This window comes from Salvelinus fontinalis, chromosome 36 (genome assembly GCF_029448725.1).
Source record: "Salvelinus fontinalis isolate EN_2023a chromosome 36, ASM2944872v1, whole genome shotgun sequence".
Lineage (NCBI taxonomy): Eukaryota > Metazoa > Chordata > Actinopteri > Salmoniformes > Salmonidae > Salvelinus > Salvelinus fontinalis.
Genome location: NC_074700.1, coordinates 22,910,911 through 22,928,552, shown reverse-complemented (window position 1 = coordinate 22,928,552; position 17,642 = coordinate 22,910,911). Strand labels below are relative to the sequence as shown.

At 42.3% G+C, this 17,642-nt stretch overlaps 1 protein-coding gene across 2 annotated transcripts; it reads right to left on the bottom strand.

The window, feature by feature from the left end:
* Positions 1-375: 375 nt before the first annotated feature.
* On the bottom strand, positions 376-10,834 carry LOC129835420 (serine protease HTRA3-like). 2 transcript variants are annotated; one of them, XM_055901066.1, is made up of 9 exons: positions 9,949-10,834; positions 5,976-6,075; positions 5,159-5,381; positions 3,320-3,514; positions 3,116-3,148; positions 2,702-2,816; positions 2,127-2,184; positions 1,906-2,001; positions 376-1,715 (listed from the first exon to the last, which is right to left on the bottom strand). In XM_055901066.1, exons 1-9 carry the CDS (start codon positions 10,367-10,369, stop codon positions 1,547-1,549), a joined length of 1,410 nt encoding a protein of 469 aa, XP_055757041.1. In that variant the 5' UTR covers positions 10,370-10,834; the 3' UTR covers positions 376-1,546. The 2 variants fall into 2 exon arrangements, with proteins under 2 accessions (XP_055757041.1, XP_055757042.1); XM_055901067.1 differs by having other exon boundaries at positions 5,976-6,080; positions 9,949-10,067.
* Between the last annotated feature and the right edge of the window lie 6,808 nt (positions 10,835-17,642).

The following is a 17,642-nucleotide window of genomic DNA, read 5'->3' as shown; positions in this document are numbered from 1 at the left end:
TTTCTGGGTAAGTCTCTAAGAGTGTTCCACACCTGGAGTGTGCAACATCTGCCCATGAATATTTTAGAAATTCTTCAAGCTCTGTCAAATTGGTTGGTGATCATTGCAAGGTTGTCATAACAAAAGGGGTTGAATACTTATTGACTCAAGACATTTCCGTGTGTGCGTGTGTGTTTGAGTGTGTGTGTAGCAGGCAGCCACAATACTCCGATTGTACTAAACAAGGCCTGCAGCAGTAAACGTTCCTGGCTTCCTCATCAGCCATCTCCAAGTGCAGCAGAACGTTGTCAAGGGAATCACACATGCACGGACACACACTCCTCACTGGGTCAATGCAAGAACGTCCTATGACCTAGATTCCATTAAAGATGTTCATTTATTTTTATAAAACATTTATTTGTAAAAAAAAACAAAAAAAACAATCGCTCCCATTCACATAGCCTGTTGGTAAGGAATCCGGATATGTAAACATTCAATATGAAGTTATGATGATTAATATATAACTCACTGCCTGTAAAGTGAGTTTATTTATTCATACTATAAGCACAAGTTGGTATTGTAAACTACTTATGAACTCATAACACCTTTATAAAGGGGACATTAATGTAAAGTGTTACCAACGTGTCGGTTATAGTAGAAGACCGCAAGAATACAGCAACAGATGCAAATCAGACATTTGCTTACATTTTGCCAGCTGAAAAATAATGTATTTCTTTCAACTGACCATTTCTGACCAAAATGGGATCTTTCTTTCAACCTATAACTGAACAAATAACATTCACAGTTGGTTATGGAATGGTTCTGAACCGACAGCATTGGACACAGCTACTCGTATATACAGAAATGATTTCTATTCTAACAGATTTTAAAGGCCATAAAAGCAATGTAACAATTGAAAAATCTATTAATCTAAAACTTGTCTTATCAATGATCGCTTGCTTTCGGAGTAAGTGATTCTCAAAAAAACAGCTTGTATGCTTTAACAAAGACATTTAAATGATACAAAACACATATATAACAATAAAAATCAAGTGTTTCATTTCACTGGGACTTTCAGTCCTAAATGCATCTGGACTCGAGTTCTGTGGAGATTTCCCAAACAAGGTTCAGTCAGTCTATCGTTTCCCCGTCAAGGTTCCAACAAACAAACACAGTTTTTTTGTTTGTTGATCGTCTTCTCCTTGGATCTGAATGGTTAAAAAGTCCCCCTTTAGGCATAGATCTAGGATCCTATTTTACCCTCCCAAATCCTATCATCAACCATTAGGGGGAGAAACAAACAACTGACCCTAGATCGATGTTTAACTGCAACTATCAGTGTCTAGGTCTCTCAACAAGTGTGTTTGTTTGGTGGTCCATATACTTTTATCAGTCTCGCGGATTCCACACCACAGTTGCCATGGTTACTGCAGGATGACGTCATCGGGCTCGGTGTTGAACAGCAAGGGGCCTGTTCATGAGTGACATTGTAACGTTACAGAACGTTCAGATTATTATTACAATTTTAAAAAAATCTTGAATACACTCGTGGTCATTTTCATCATGATTACTGCATAATGACATCAGGCTGGATGTTGAAGAGGAGGTCGTCGTTGCCCCTCCTGACCTCCAACAGCAGAGTCGTCTCCTGTGTGAGCGCCCCCTGTAGGTCAGTAGTGGTCAGCAGCGGACGGCCGTTCAGCTTCACGATGATGTCGCCGTCTCTGATTCCACCTCTGTGTGGAGAAAAGGGATTTCAAAATATATATATTTTGAATATGGTCTGTGGGTATTGCAAAGCATTTTGTTTTTATATATAAATAACAATGTTAATTTATCGTGGCTTATTCATGAACGTTATTATAAAATGTAACTAAATATTTTAAGCCAATCAATGGTCATGGTATAGCAGTGTAGACCACCTACTTCTGTGCAGGAGAGTGAGGAACCACTTCATGAACGTAGATCCCACTAGTGACCTCTGGGAAGTCTGGGTTCTGCTGCTTCAGCTCCTCAACCAGGCTAGACACACAGTAAAGTTAGTTTTGGAAATAGTACGATTTTTCGTATTTATTGTAAGCTATAGAGATGTAATATATAGTTTGAGACACGTTTTAGTATTATGATTACGTGTTAGAAAGACTTACGCTGAGGTGATGGTGAGCATCCTTATCCCAATAAACCGTTTCTTCAGTGATCTCACTTCTGTAAAAAAAAAATAAAAAAAAAAGAGAATTTTTATTTTATTTATACTCATCTGTTCTATTCTTCCCTTTTCTGTTAAAATGTGATCATGCTGTCATGGTTCCACCTGTCAACAGAGGGCGGCAGAGACCGTTCTAGAGGCATTAACGACACTCAGGTGTGTCCAATTTACTCATTATCATTTCCCTCTTAAAAGAGGTGTGTTTTCCGTTGTCCTTTGCAGAAACTTGAATTGTTTACTGTGTGCGGTTGTTTCCTGAGTGAGTTTGCGAGACTTAGTGTTTGTTGTGTTATTCAAGTGTACTGTGATCCTGCGGCTACCGTTTCTCAGTGAAGTATTATGTTTATCCTTAAACGCTGATTCATCGTCTGGTCTCTTCTCTGCACCTTGGTCCAACCTTGCCACGTCACACATGCATGATGCTAATGTCTGTCTGTCTTTCCTGCTGTATGCATGGTGATGGGCCTTGCTCTACTTGTCCGATGATTTGTTAAGGAAGGGGAGGGGTGGGCCTACCTTTGCTCTGCTTGTCCATTGATTCGTTGAGGAAGCGTGTGATCCTATCAGAGGGGATGGCGAAGGAAATCCCAGCAGCCACCTTGAGAGTGTTGATGCCAATCACCTCTCCATCCTGGTGGCAGTCAGACAGATAATGTAACATTGTGTTATGAATAGAAACTGGATTGCTACGGTTACCGATCACCTCACCATCATGGTGGCATCCTATACAGGGTTAATAGGGGTCCGCACTGGGCTGGCTTCATTTAATTACATAGAATATTAGAATGGGCATTGGAATCCTGGCAACGTGAATCACAAGATCAGTGAACGTTTTGTTACTAGCGTATTATATTTCTATGGCAACGGCTTCTTCAAGATTATCACAGTGAAGGTTGTGACTAATGTTATGGGTGCTGATGTAACGCTTACCAAGTTAACGAGAGGTCCACCTGAATTTCCATACTGAGAAAAGATGGAAACAATGATTATTCAAACAACCAATGGGATGTGTCTCTGATCATGGATGTCCTCTTTAAAATGTCAACACAGACAGCCTATGAGTTGGTTATAAGTGGAGTGTGCTATAATTACCCTTTAAATAAAGTTTAGATAAAGTTTAATTGAATGTCTCACGTTAATGATGGCGTCTGTCTGTACATAGCCCATGTCAGAGTCTCTGATGCCCAGCTCTTTGCCGTCCCTCTGGGCCGTGCTCACGATCCCCGTGGTAACCGTGTTCTGGAGCGCAAAGGGGCTGCCGATCGCAACCACAAACTCACCGGGTCGAAGGTCGGCCGAGTGGCCAAGCAACAGCACCGAGAGCTTTTTCTAAAGGGAGGAAGTGGGAGAGGATGGGGGCGATAGCGAGAGGGTGGGAAAGGGAGAGAGGGTGGGGGAGGGAGAGAGGGTGGGGGAGGGAGAGAGGGTGAGGGAGGGAGAGAGGGTGGGGGTTGGAAGAGGGAGAAAGAGGAGACAGAAAGGGGGAAGATGGAAAAGGAAAGAAGAGAGAAAGACGGAGAGAACAGTTAAGTAAAAACATATGCTCACGAGACGGATGGTGTAGGAGGGCGAAAGAGAGAGGGACTTGTGTAGGAATTCCTTAAAGGGAAACTTCCACATGTTTCAACTTCATATTCATCATGTCCAGCACCACCCCAATATCAACATATGTAAAAAAGATAGAGGATGACACGGTGCCTTCAGGAAGTATTCACACCACACCCCTTGACTTTTTTCACATTTTGTTGTGTTACAGAGAGAATTTAAAATGGATTAAAATGAGATTGTGTCACCCGCCTACTCACAATACCCCATGATGTCAAAGTGGAATTATTTTTTAGACATTTGTACAAATTAATTAAACATGAAAAGCTGAAATGTCTTTAGTCAATAAGTATTCAACCACTTTATGGCAAGCCTAAATAAGTTCAGGAGTAAGAATTTGCTTAACAAATCACATGATAAGTTGCATGGACTCACACACTTGTTGAATGACTACCTCATCTCTGTACCTCACACATATAATTATCTGTAAGGTCCCTCAGTTGAGCAGTGAATTTTCAAACACAGATTCAACCACAAAGACCAGGGAGATTTTCCAATGTCTCACAAAGAAGGGCACCTATTGGCAGATGGGTAAAAATAAAAAAGCAGACATTGAATATCCCTTTGAGCATGGTGAAGTTATTAACTACACTTTGGATGGTATATCAATACACCCCATCTCTTGCCGGAGAGGAAGGAAACCGCTCAGGGATTTCACCATGAGGCCAATGGTGACTGGAGAAAACTGAGGATGAATCAACAACATTGTAGTTACTCCACCATTCTAACCTAAATGACAGAGTGAAAAGAAGGACGCCTGTACAGAATACAAATATTCCAAAACATTCATCCTGTTTGCAACAAGTCACTAAAGTAAAACTGAAAAATGTGTGGCAAAGAAATTCACTTTTTGTGTTGTATTGGATTTGCCCCAAACATATTACTGAGTACCACTCTCCATATTTTCAAGCATAGTGGTGGCTACATCATGCAGCCACCACTATCATCTACATTAAGCAACTCCAGTGTAGATCTGGCCTTGTGTTTTAGTTTATTGTCCTGCTAAAAGGTAAATTCATCTCCCAGTGTCTGGTGGAAAGCAGACTGAACCAGGTTTTTCCTTTAGGATTTTGCCTGTGCTTAGCTCCATTCTGTTTATTTTTTATCCTGAAAAACATGAACCTGAATATATAACCACCATAGTATTTGGACTGTTCCATTGTAAAAAGTCCAAAAGTCTTTAGGATACAGTGTTAGTCTTCCTCTAACCACAAATATTGGAGTCTTACCACAGACATATTGTTCACAAAGAATAATCAGGTAGAACAGACAACCAGCAGTAGTCTGGTCCTCCATGGGGTAAGATTTGAAGAAATTGACCATTCAACAATACAGTGGAATAACTAATATATAATCCACTTCTCTCACCAGTGAGTTGACTTTTATGGTGGCGATGTCGGACTTCTTGTCGATGTCCTTGATGGTCGCCTCGTAGATGTCCCCACTGTGCATCTGGACCTTGAGCTGCTGATGACCTGACATGGGCGTGGTGCTGGACACGACGTGGGCATTGGTCACTATCAGGCCCGTCTCTGACATCACAAAGCCTGACCCGCTAGACAGAGGGACGTTCCGGCCGAACAGAGGGTGTCTGGGAGTCAAGAGGTACACATAGAGCTAGAAATATAGACTTTCTAGTGACAAGACGAGAGTTTACTGTGTCATGTGAAGTGCTATTGCCTATGATGAGAGATGACATACGATCTACACTGTTGTGATGAAGTTACTACGTTATACGTGATCATTTTGGTTCAACCATCATGCGCCCTTTCTTCAACACGAGTAAGACACATACTGACACAACACCAACTGTAGTTGGAAATCCAATTTGAATATTGAAACTATGTTGCAAATGTCAGAGAGACAGACCACAATATTTTTACAAATCTCCGCTGTTGAGAACTAAATGATATTCTAAAAAGAAATGTGAGATAATGTCTAGATGATTTTTATAGTGGAGATCAAGTTTATACATTACTTGGTTGGGCAGATGAGACAGTGGATTGCGTAGTCAGATGGAACACAGTAAATAGGCATTTTAACGTCAGATTTAGCCGGTGGTAACTTGTGGAATAGACACCGGCTGCAATGTGCTTTCAACCAATCAGCATGCAGGATTAGACACACCCGTTGTATAATGCAGTACAAACACACGTGTCTGCCTACACAAACACACTCGGCGTACCTGAGGAAGAGTTCGATGTGGACCACAGCCGGAGCGATCTTCTCCACCACGTCAGCTATGAAGTTAAACTTATACCTGGGACTGGTGGGGTGTGAAGTACCTATACTAGCGGGAAGAATTACTCATGTTAATAATAGAATCCAGTCACTCCTCCACACCATCACCACTGAAACAGATTTTCTAGCTGTTATCTGGTAGCTGCAACCTAATGTGCTGAAAACAGTAGGCTTCAAAGTGGTAACAGTAAGGGCCCAGAGTGGTCCCTAGTTAGGTCATGTGATCAGGAAAACATCCTGGACAACAACATCAACAGTATCAAAACATATATCTGACGTCAACAAGTGCAGGTTCCTCTGAAGTTCCTTTGTGATGCCCTATACTATTTTGTTCTTCCCCTCCATCCCTTCCTAAATGAAACCTCAGTACTTTGGTCTAAAAACAGCTGGGAGGTTTTGCTGGGCTGCACTCTTTCAGGGCCATGAAAGAGCCTTGGTGGTGTGTGTGGGGTGCGTGCAGCAGTTAACAAACGTTAATTACAGCGGGTTATTTCCAGTACATGGCAGCCACGCCACCGGCTAGCGTTTGGTTCTCCTCAGCTGACTGCGGTTTCCTGTGTGTGTGTCGGTGTGTGTGTCGGTGTGTGACCGCCTTGGCTTGTACATGTATACACAATCAGGCTACACAGCTGAGTTTAGAGTACAAACAGTCAGCAAACATACACTCTGTCCTGAAACTAGCCTGTGGCATACTAGTGACCTCAATATCAACTCCCAGATTTTCCAGTTACTCTTATTCATCTCATGCAGTTATACTAGGGCCAGGAGTTTGTCCTGACTGGGGGATCGTCATCATGAAAAACACTATCACTAACCAGGGCCCAGAGTTCCTAGTCAGGTCACATGGTCAGGGAAAAACATCTGACTAGATTTTAGAACTATTCTCATTCAACCATTTGCAAATCCAATTTTTGGCTATGGTCATCCTCGTAATCATTGGCAAACCGTTGGCTAAGGGAGAGTAGAATTAAACATCCAAGCGAAGTGGAATCTCAGAAGAACATATTTCAGCACTAGGCTACAAATTGGTCCTCTATGGTTGGCTAACCAAGCATTAGAAAAACCAAACCAGTGGATGGCACAATCGTGGCAGTAACTGTGGAAAAACCAACTCTGCTATTAGTCTAGCCTGGTTTCCCAGATTTGTTTGTGCCGTCTTGCCAATAACCATATGAGTTGGAAAGACAGTAAAACAAATCTGGGACCAGGCTGCTATTATCCTGTGTGGTGGCCACTAATGATACTGTACATCTACCTCATGCTTTTCTGTGGGATAGAAGAATATATTGTCATTTCAGTGTTTATGTGCACGCATGCATGTGTGCATACTGTAGATGCAATGCTAAGGTAAGGGTTTGAGATAAGTCTGGAAAATGTGGGTTTGGAATGAAGAACAGTTTGAAGATACTAAACATGTACTTAGACTGAAGTCCAATGATAATGGGGAGATAATTTTAGCTTTAGGCCGATGTGGTAGCTGGTCCATCTGAAATAACTCAAGGATGACTTGAGGGCAAACACACATAATTCAACATAAGTTGAATGGGTTCACATGCTGATATAATATTAGACTGAGTGGGATATGCTGTAGACTGAGAAATGAGAGGCAATGGAGATCTGAGAATAGAAACTACAATGTAAATACGGATAATCTTCTATTCCTAACTCAACAGGGAATGCTCAGTTTAGTTAGGGAAACCTTGAGTAATTGGCCAATTTGTCAGGAGATTAAGATAAAACGCCACCATCCATAATAATCTGCCTGTGTGAGGTCTCTACAAAGCCTTGATTCTAATTGGCTCATGGATGATTTGGACCAATGAGCAGATAAGAATACAAATCTCATCATCAGTCATCCGTATCCCTCTTATTAAACTCCATATAGTTATGGGTTCAAATAATATTTGAAATCTTTCCAATATCTTTAACGTTTGCTCTGCTCTCCCTGGAGTGCCCGATGGGCAAGGTTTGCAATTTTGGGACTATTGTATTGGTTCCATTGCGCCAGGCAAGCTCAATCAAGCCCAGCTTACATTGTTGAAATTATTTGAAATAGTAGTTGAACCCATCTATGGCGATTAGAACAATTCAATGGCAGTCAGCCACATGCTTTTAAGCCCCTGACACAGAATAATGACTTCTGATCAAAGTCAAGACAAATCGGATATGCCATAAACTTTCTGTCTCTGCATGAGACTTCCTACTTCGTGTAAAGTCTCTGAAGGGACACAAGCCAACTGTTTCCCTCATTAGTGAGAAAGTACTGTATTATTCGGGTCAGGTCAACCTGAGACGTCATACACTTAGTTGTTTTGAAAAGGGAATTGATGGACAAATTCAATACGGTTTGATTCATTCTGTGTAAAAGACCTGCAGGATATCTCTACCATATTACAATGGAGCCCCCTCAGTTTGCATGTGCTCTGTTGTCTATATTACACAGTACAATTTTGTTGATGTAGCCTGCAGTAAAGCGTGTTACACACTATCCCCAAGGACCTGTGTAGGTCGGAGATGGTATGAAGTCATGTATTGATTCTAGAATGTCTCTCAGGAACTATTTGTAATGTGCTACATTATTTTAATACAAATAAATACATTCAGAATGGAATGGGAACCAAGGTAACTTCCACCCCTGGGCAGGAAAATGCCTATAAATGGACACAGGAAATGCAAATAAAAGCTAGACAGGAAAACAAACATTAAACTCTGACAAGTGAAGTCATTCATTCAGTGGCTGGTCATTAGTTTTAATCATGTGAGACTAATCTATAGGAAGTCTGTCTGGGTGTAATGATGGAGATTCCCCTAGGCACAGATCAGCTTTCTCTCCCCCAATCCTAACCTAACCTATACCCTACATTACTCATCTCATATGTATATACTGTACTCTATACCATCTACTGCCTCTTGCCTATGCTGTTCTGTACCATCACTCATTCATATATCTTTATGTACATATTCTTTATCCCTTTACACATGCGTGTATAAGGTAGTAATTATGGAATTGTTAGGTTAGATTACTCGTTGTTTATTACTGCATTGTCGGAACTAGAAGCACAAGCATTTCGCTACAATCGCATTAACATCTGCTAACCATGTGTATGTGACAAATATGATTGGATGGGAAACCATTAGGAGGGAAAACCACAAAACTGGCCTCAGATCAGTGTCAATGGGAAACATTTGTTATTTTCCAATGAGGGACATAAAGGACTTGTATGGGTTGACTTTAACGATCCATTCACCCAGACAGTCTGCTGGCTGCCCGTTCTGACAAAGGAGGGGTTGAAGGGTTGTTCCTGCTCTTCCACTAGCCTACTTACAGTAAGCTGTTCCTATATAGTGCACTACTTTTGAGAAGAGCCCTATATGCCCTAACCAAATCTCAGCATTATTGAGTATGTAAAAAAAAAAAGAAGTGCACTATATGGAAGAGGGTGTAATTTGGGATGAACCCTGTAACTGCACTATGCAAACATCAACCATATCAATGCATCGTCCACATCGCATAAAGTGCATCAAAGTAACTGTGTGTGTGCAAATCAAATCTGATTTGTCACATGTGCAGGAATACAACAGTTGTAGACTTTACCGTGAATTGCTTACTTACAAGCTCTTAACCAACAATGCAGTTCAAGAAATAGAGTTAAGAAAATATTTACTAAATAAACTAAAAAGTTAAAAAATAAAGTAACACAATAAAATAACAATACCGAGGCTATATACAGCAGTACCGAGTCAATGTGCGGGGGTGCAGGTTAGTCGAGGTAATTTGCACATGTAGTTAGGGGTAAAGTGACCATGCATAGATAATAAACAGCGAGTTTCTGCTAATATTGAATTGTATGTTTTGTATGTTGCAACTGTTTGTTGTTGTTGTTGATTTAGTTTATTTTTAGACACAAATGACTTACCTTTGTTTTGGTTGATTTTGCATGGTCCCTTCTGGACCGAGTTGATGGCTGGCAGCCCCTGTTGCAGAGCCTTCCTACTCTGCGCCTTAAGCTGACACACGTTCCCATAGGTATTGCCATCACTGCCGCAGACTTTATGCCCCAATTTGCACTGGCAGAACCCCTTGGCGAGACGCTTGCCGGCCGGGTGCTTGCAGTCGAGTCCATCACCGCAGGGTAGGTCGTCTTTGCGTCCGCACGGATCGCCTTCGCCCTGGGCGCATACCAGGCAGCAGTTGCATCGGTCTGGAACGTAACCCATCGGGCAGCTGGGGCTGGGGCAAGTGCTCACGTCGCAGCGCTCCGTGCACTTTGGTTTGGGCTCAGCACGGACGAAGTCCTCGACGCAGAAGAGAACGGTGGCAAACAGAAGGACCTGCATTGTTGGCGATCTGGTGGAGAAAATTAAACCTATAAAATAAAAAATAATGTAAAGTATTTACATTAAGGTCATGTTCGTCACAAAACCGTTACTTGTAATATGGGAAGATTGAACGACGCGCAACGTCTTTATGCATCACTTTCACGGGGCTGTTGAAACAAATTTACGCTTGCAGGACAGACATTGGTGTCTTCTTACGACTGAAAAGTTCTCCACTCATATGCACATTCTGATTCAGATTAAATGGGTAACTTTATCCCAAAGGAGTGGAAATTCATCCCAAAGATGCTCGTAATTGTGCGCCTAATCGATGCACTGTTTACAGCTGTAAGTTATTTGTAATGATCCCGGTGACGCTGAGTCTCCATTGGAATGAGTGTCAGTGCAGCAGTGCAGTGTCTTTTCTCCGGGTTTTGGCAGATCCCATATCATTCGTTCGCGTCTGGTCTGGATCTGCCCCTCCGAAGCGCATAGCTGAGCAAAAGAGGTCTTTGATCATTAAAACGCGCCCCCAGGAGGCGGAGACTGAGCCCATTGACACACACACACCTCATAACCTTTGAGTTTTCATCATATCGAGCATGAAAGTTGTCATCATACCTTGTGATGAATAACTTGAAAATGAACTTTGTCTGTACCTTGCCACCGTAGGCCAAAGCATAATTAATCACAATAATCACTGGACAATATTATGCAGGTTACCGTTTTTTGTCATGAATCTTGTTCTGGAGGCGGATCTGCAGAGTGGCCACTAGCTGGCACAGCCACAAAATCATAAAATCGGATAAAACCAAAAAGCATATTTTTGTTTTCATATTTTTTTTTTTACACTATAGCCAATTTTTACTTTGCAGCTGGCCCATCCAGCAGAAACCGCTCAGTTCTGCCTCCAGTGCAAGATTCATGACAATAAACGTGTCAAAATCTGTGTCAAAATATTGACGTAAATAATTGGGTCTCTGTCAGTAAACATGGGCGTGGATGCACTCAGTAACAGTTGTCGCGTGGCAATTTGTTTTTTCCGTTTCAAAATATGAAGTCATCCATTCGTCTGGATGTGAGCAAGTGCAATGTACATCCTAAATGGCACCCTATTCCCTACACAATGCACCAGTGCAATATAGAGGGAATGGGTGCACTAATAGGTTGGCATTTAGGATGCAAACACATGTTTTTATAAGCACCCCTTTTAAGGACAATTTAAGATGACCAGCCGGTAGCAACATAGTGGTGGTTGTTTCTCGCTCATACTCTCTCTCCTAGCGGAATGGGCATCAGGCTAGAGCCTAATAAATGTTTGTTTAGGTAAAGAAGAGAGGAAATGGCACACTATTCCCTATATAGCGCACTAGGTTTGACCAGTGCCTGTAGGGAATAGCGTTCCATTTGGGACATACCCATATGCATTTCACCAACCGCGGGTATGTTTATTTGAAAGCTCAACGTCAATCACTCCTGGCACTTTTCGGAAACACTGGACTCCTTGTTCCAGTCACCAACTGAGCTGACCGTTAATGTGGGAAGCAGTACTTGGTGATATTTTCACGATTCTTAAGCATACTTTATATGTGTTATTCTTGGGATTAAAAGATGGAATTGTTGCTGAAATTGTGATATTACCACTTATTACAGAAAAGTAAGACTCAGCATTGTGTCCTCCTCCCAGAGCGCTAAGAACCTTGGCGTGATCCTGGACAACACCCTGTCGTTCTCAACTAACATCAAGGCGGTGGCCCGGTCCTGTAGGTTCATGCTCTACAACATCCGCAGAGTACGACCCTGCCTCACACAGGAAGCGGCGCAGGTCCTAATCCAGGCACTTGTCATCTCCCGTCTGGATTACTGCAACTCGCTGTTGGCTGGGCTCCCTGCCTGTGCCATCAAACCCCTACAACTCATCCAGAACGCCGCAGCCCGTCTGGTGTTCAACCTTCCCAAGTTCTCTCACGTCACCCCGCTCCTCCGCTCTCTCCACTGGCTTCCAGTTGAAGCTCGCATCCGCTACAAGACCATGGTGCTTGCCTACGGAGCTGTGAGGGGAACGGCACCTCAGTACCTTCAGGCTCTGATCAGGCCCTACACCCAAACAAGGGCACTGCGTTCATCCACCTCTGGCCTGCTCGCCTCCCTACCACTGAGGAAGTACAGTTCCCGCTCAGCCCAGTCAAAACTGTTCGCTGCTCTGGCACCCCAATGGTGGAACAAACTCCCTCACGACGCCAGGACAGCGGAGTCAATCACCACCTTCCGGAGACACCTGAAACCCCACCTCTTCAAGGAATACCTAGGATAAAGCAATCCTTCTGCCCCCCCCCCCCCACCCCCCTTAAAAGATTTAGATGCACTATTGTAAAGTGGCTGTTCCACTGGATGTCATTAGGTGAATGCACCAATTTGTAAGTCGCTCTGGATAAGAGCGTCTGCTAAATGACTTAAATGTAAATGTAAATGCATTACTCTTTCTCTTTGTCTGTAACTTTTTCAATAGTCAGTGCTTTCCAGGCATGCTCTCTGTACAGAACTTCAAGGCAGCATGTTGTTCGTTTGGAAAGTGTTTGGTGCATTCAGTGAGTTCTAAAGTATTGGGATGGTGACACTTTGTTGTTTTGGCTCTGTACTCCAGCACATTGGATTACATCAAGCTTGTAACTCTACAAACTTGTTGGATGCATTTGCTGTTTGTTTTGGTTGTGCTTCAGATTAGAAAAATGACTGGTAAATAATGTATTGTGTCATTTTGGAGTCACTTTTATTGTAAATAAGAATAGAGTATGTTTCTAAACACTTCTACATTAATGTGGATGCTACGATGATTACGAATGATCAGTGAGAAAGTTACAGACCTACAAATATCATACCCCCAAGACATGCTAACCTCTCTCAATAACAGGGGAGGTTAGCAATTTTTTGGGGGGTATGATATTTATGCCTTTTAAATAAAACATATAATATTCTTATTTACAATAAAAGTCACTCCAAATTGACACAATACATTATTTACCATTCATTTCTATTGGGAACAAAATAATCTTAAACACAACCAAAACAAACAGTAAATGAATCAAACAAGTTAGAGTCGCAAGCTTGATATAATCATTGGTTGCTAGGAATATGGGACCAAATACTACAGTTTTGACTACCTTATTAATGCACATAAACAGAGCATTCAGAAAGTATTCAGACCCCTTGACTTTTTCCACATTTTGTTACATTACAGCCTTATTCTAAAATGGATTCAATAGTTGTTTTTCCTCATCAATCTACACACAACACCCCATAATGACAAAGCAAAAACAAGTCTAGAAGTTAAGTATTCAGACCCTTTACTCAGTACTTTGTTGAAGCACCTTTGGCAGCGATTACAGCCTCGAGTCTTCTTGGGTATGACACTACAAGCTTGACACACCTGTATTTGGGGAGTTTCTCCCATTATTCTCTGCAGATCCTCTCAAGCTCTGTCAGGTTGGATGAGGAGCGTTGCTGCACAGCTATTTTCAGATCTCTCCAGAGATGTTCGATCGGGTTCAAGTCCGAGCTCTGGTTGGGCCACTCAAAAACATTCAGAGACTTATCCCGAAGCCACTCCTGCGTTGTCTTGGCTGGGTGCTTAGGGTTGTTGTCCTGTTGGAAGGTGAACCTTCGCCCCAGTCTGAGGTCCTGAGCGCTCTGGAGCAGGTTTTCATCAAGGACCTCTCTGTACTTTATTCTGTTAATCTTTCCCTCAATCCTGACTAGTCATCCAGTCCCGCTGCTGAAAAACATCCCCACAGCATGATGCTGCCACCACCATGCTTCACCGTAGGGATGGTGCCAGGTTTCCTCCAGACTTGCCATTCAGGCCAAATAGTTCAATCTTGGATTTATCACACTAGAGAATCTTGTTTCTCATGGTCTGAGAGACTTTAGGTGCCTTTGGCAAACTCCAAGCGGGCTGTCATGTGCCTTTTAATGAAGACTGGCTTCCGTCTGGCCACTCTACAATAAAGGCCTGATTGGTGGAGTACTGCAGAGATGCTTGTCTTTCTGGAAGGTTCTCCCATCTCCACAGAGGAACTCTGTAGCTCTGTCGGAGTGACCATCAGGTTCTTAGTCACCTCCTTGACCAAGGCCCTTTCCCCCCGATTGCTCAGTTTGGCCGGGCGGCCAACTCTAGGAAGAGTCTTGGTGGTTCCAAACTTCTTCTATTTAAGAATGATGGAGGCCACTGTGCTCTTGGGGACCTTCAATGCTGCATACATTTTTTGGTACCCTTCCCCAGATCTGTGCCTCGACACAATCCTGTCTCGGAGCTCTATGGACAATTCCTTCAACCTCATGGCTTAGTTATTGCTCTGACATGCAGTGTGAACTGTGGGCCCTTATATAGATTTTCCAAATCATGTCCAATCAATTGAATTTACCACAGGTGGACTCCAATCAAGTTGTAGAAACATCTCAAGTATGGTCAATGGAAACAGGTTGCATGTTAGTTACATTTCGAGTCTCTTAGCAAAGGGTCTGAATATTTATGTAAATAAGGTATTTCTGTTTATATTTAATACATTTACAAACAGTTATACAAAACCTGTTTTCGCCATGTCATTATGGGGTATTGTGTGTAGATTGATGAGAAAAAAAGTGGTAAAGTTACAAAATGTGGAATAAGGGAAGGGGTCTGAATACTTTCCCAGAATACACTGTAAGTGAATTTGCCCCAATACGTTTGGTCCTCTAAAATGGGGGGACTATGTACAAAAAGTGCTGTGATTTATTAACAGTTCACCCGATGTGGATGAAAATGCCCTCAAATTAAAGCTGAGTCTGCACTTTAACCTCAGTCATTGTATCATTACTTTTAAAAATCACTGTATATGCATGTGTTAGTCCTTTCAGAAAGTATTCATACCCCTTGAGTTATAAAATGTTCAGAAACTATTCATACCCCTTGAGTTACAAAATGTTGTGTTACAGACTGAATTCAAAATGGATTAAATAGATTTTTTCCCCATTTGGTATTTTATTAGGATCCCTATTAGCTGTTCGCAAAGCATCTACACACAATACCCCACACATGTCTATAAAAGACCCACCAGTTGACAGTGAATGTTAGAGAAGAAACTATACCATGAAGTCCAAGAAACTGTCCGTAGATCTCCAAATTGTGATGAGGATTAGATCTGGGGAAGGGTATAAAACAATTTCTAGAGTGTTGTAAGTTTCCACGAGCACAGTGGTCTCCAGCACTGGGAAATGGAAAAAATATGGAATTACCCAGACTCCGCCTAGTGCTGAGCAACTGGGCAAGAAGGACCTTGGTCAGGGAGGTGACCAAGAACCCAATGACCACTCTGACAGAACTACAGAGTTTCTTAGCTAAGATGGCAGAACCTGCCAGAAGGACAACAGTCTACAGCACTTCACCAATCTGGGCTTTATGTGAGAGTGGCCAGACGGAAGACATGACAGCACGCCTGGAGTTTACAAACATTCACATGAAAGACTGTGGTCTGATGAGACAACATTTTAACTGAATGCAAAGCGCTATGTCTGGAGAACCAGGCACAGCTCCTTACCCATCTAACACCATCCCTACCGTGAAACATGGAGGTGGCAGCATCATGCTATGGGGATACTTTTCAGCGGCAGGGACTGGGAGACTGGTAAGGACAGAGAGAACAATGAATGGCAAATCCATGCAAATCCATGATGAGAACCTGCCTCAGAGTGCAAACAACCTTAGACGGGGGCCAAGATTTTACATTCCAACAGGACAATGACCCCAAGCATACAGCCAAAGCAGTGCTGGAATGGTTTCAGAACAAGAAGGTGAAAGTCCTTGAGTGGCCCAGCCAAAGCCCAGGCTTGAATCCCATTGAAAATCTGTGGAAAGACTTGAAGATAGATGTGGGGCAGTGGTGAACAGAGTTTGAGAAAATCTGAAGGGAAGAATGGGAGAACATCCCCTAATTCAGATGAGCAAAATTGATAAAGCCATACCCAACACGACTCAAAACTGTAAACACTGCCAAATGTGCTTCTATAAAGTATTGACTCAGGGGTGTGAATACTTATGTAAATGAGATCTCATTTTCAATACATTTGCAAACATTTCTAAAAACATGTTTTCGCTGTCATTATGGGGTATTGTGTGTAGATGGGTGAGAAAAGTCAAGGGGTATGAATACATTCTGAAGGCACTGTAGCTACCTTAAGATCAATGCAGTAACTGCAAGTCGCTGTGGATAAGAACTTCTGCTAAAATGTAAATGTAGGTAGGATAACTAGAAGTTAAAACTAGGGCCCAGAGTTCTTCCCTTGTCAGGGGGGCACATGATGGCCCCAGTCAGTGGCGATTTTAGCATGTGAATCTTGGTGGGGCAAATCCCCCAAATTCTTTGGGGATGCATGCCAGCAAAGCCACAACACAATACATTAATTGCACTATAACGGTGACAAACGGTGCCCACAAACTGTTAGGGCCTACATAAAGCTGTCCCAACAGCAGACTCCCAACACCATACCACTGCTACACCTGGCTATCAGCGGAGCCTTGTCTGGCAGTGAAACAGTTCATTCAGCCTCATTTACTGTCTTAAAAAAAAGATAGCTGTTATGGCTGACTTGCTTAAACAAATGTGATTTCTACTGACAATTGAGATGTACAAACTAAACCATAAGGGGACGACAAGCGGATAAGAGGCAATCCATAATTTCGATTAAGACCTTAACTGAGCGAGCGACGACAGACGTAGTCAATATAACTATTTGTTCAGCACTTTTGAAATGGACAGCGACAGAATTCAGAACATGGGCCGTTCTTACAGTGTTCTCCCTGTACACCAAGTCAGAATCGTAGGATAAATAAAGGGGGCATATAAGCAAACATTGAAAGCTCTTACAATATTCAATGATTACATTTCTCTAAAAAAGGTTATAGGCTACATGTGCACCACCAAGTCAGAACAGTAGGTGAAATTAAGAGGGGAAATAGACCAAATTATTAGGGTGAGGCACATGGGCTACTAACAGCTTACTACACAACATACAATATAATAATTTATATTATAACCATCATATTGAAGTAAACTTGGAGTCACGAGATGATATGGTGTGTGGTCCTCCCACTATGACTCAGGAAACCATGCAGTTTATTAGGCTACAGATTAAATAAGTTATGAATTTAACAGGGTGGGGAAAGTGGACGGTGATGGGCTTGATGCTCCTTTCCAATAAATATCAAGCGTCTTATTCTGGTGACTTGATTATCGACGTTTGACAAATGAAAATATTCTCT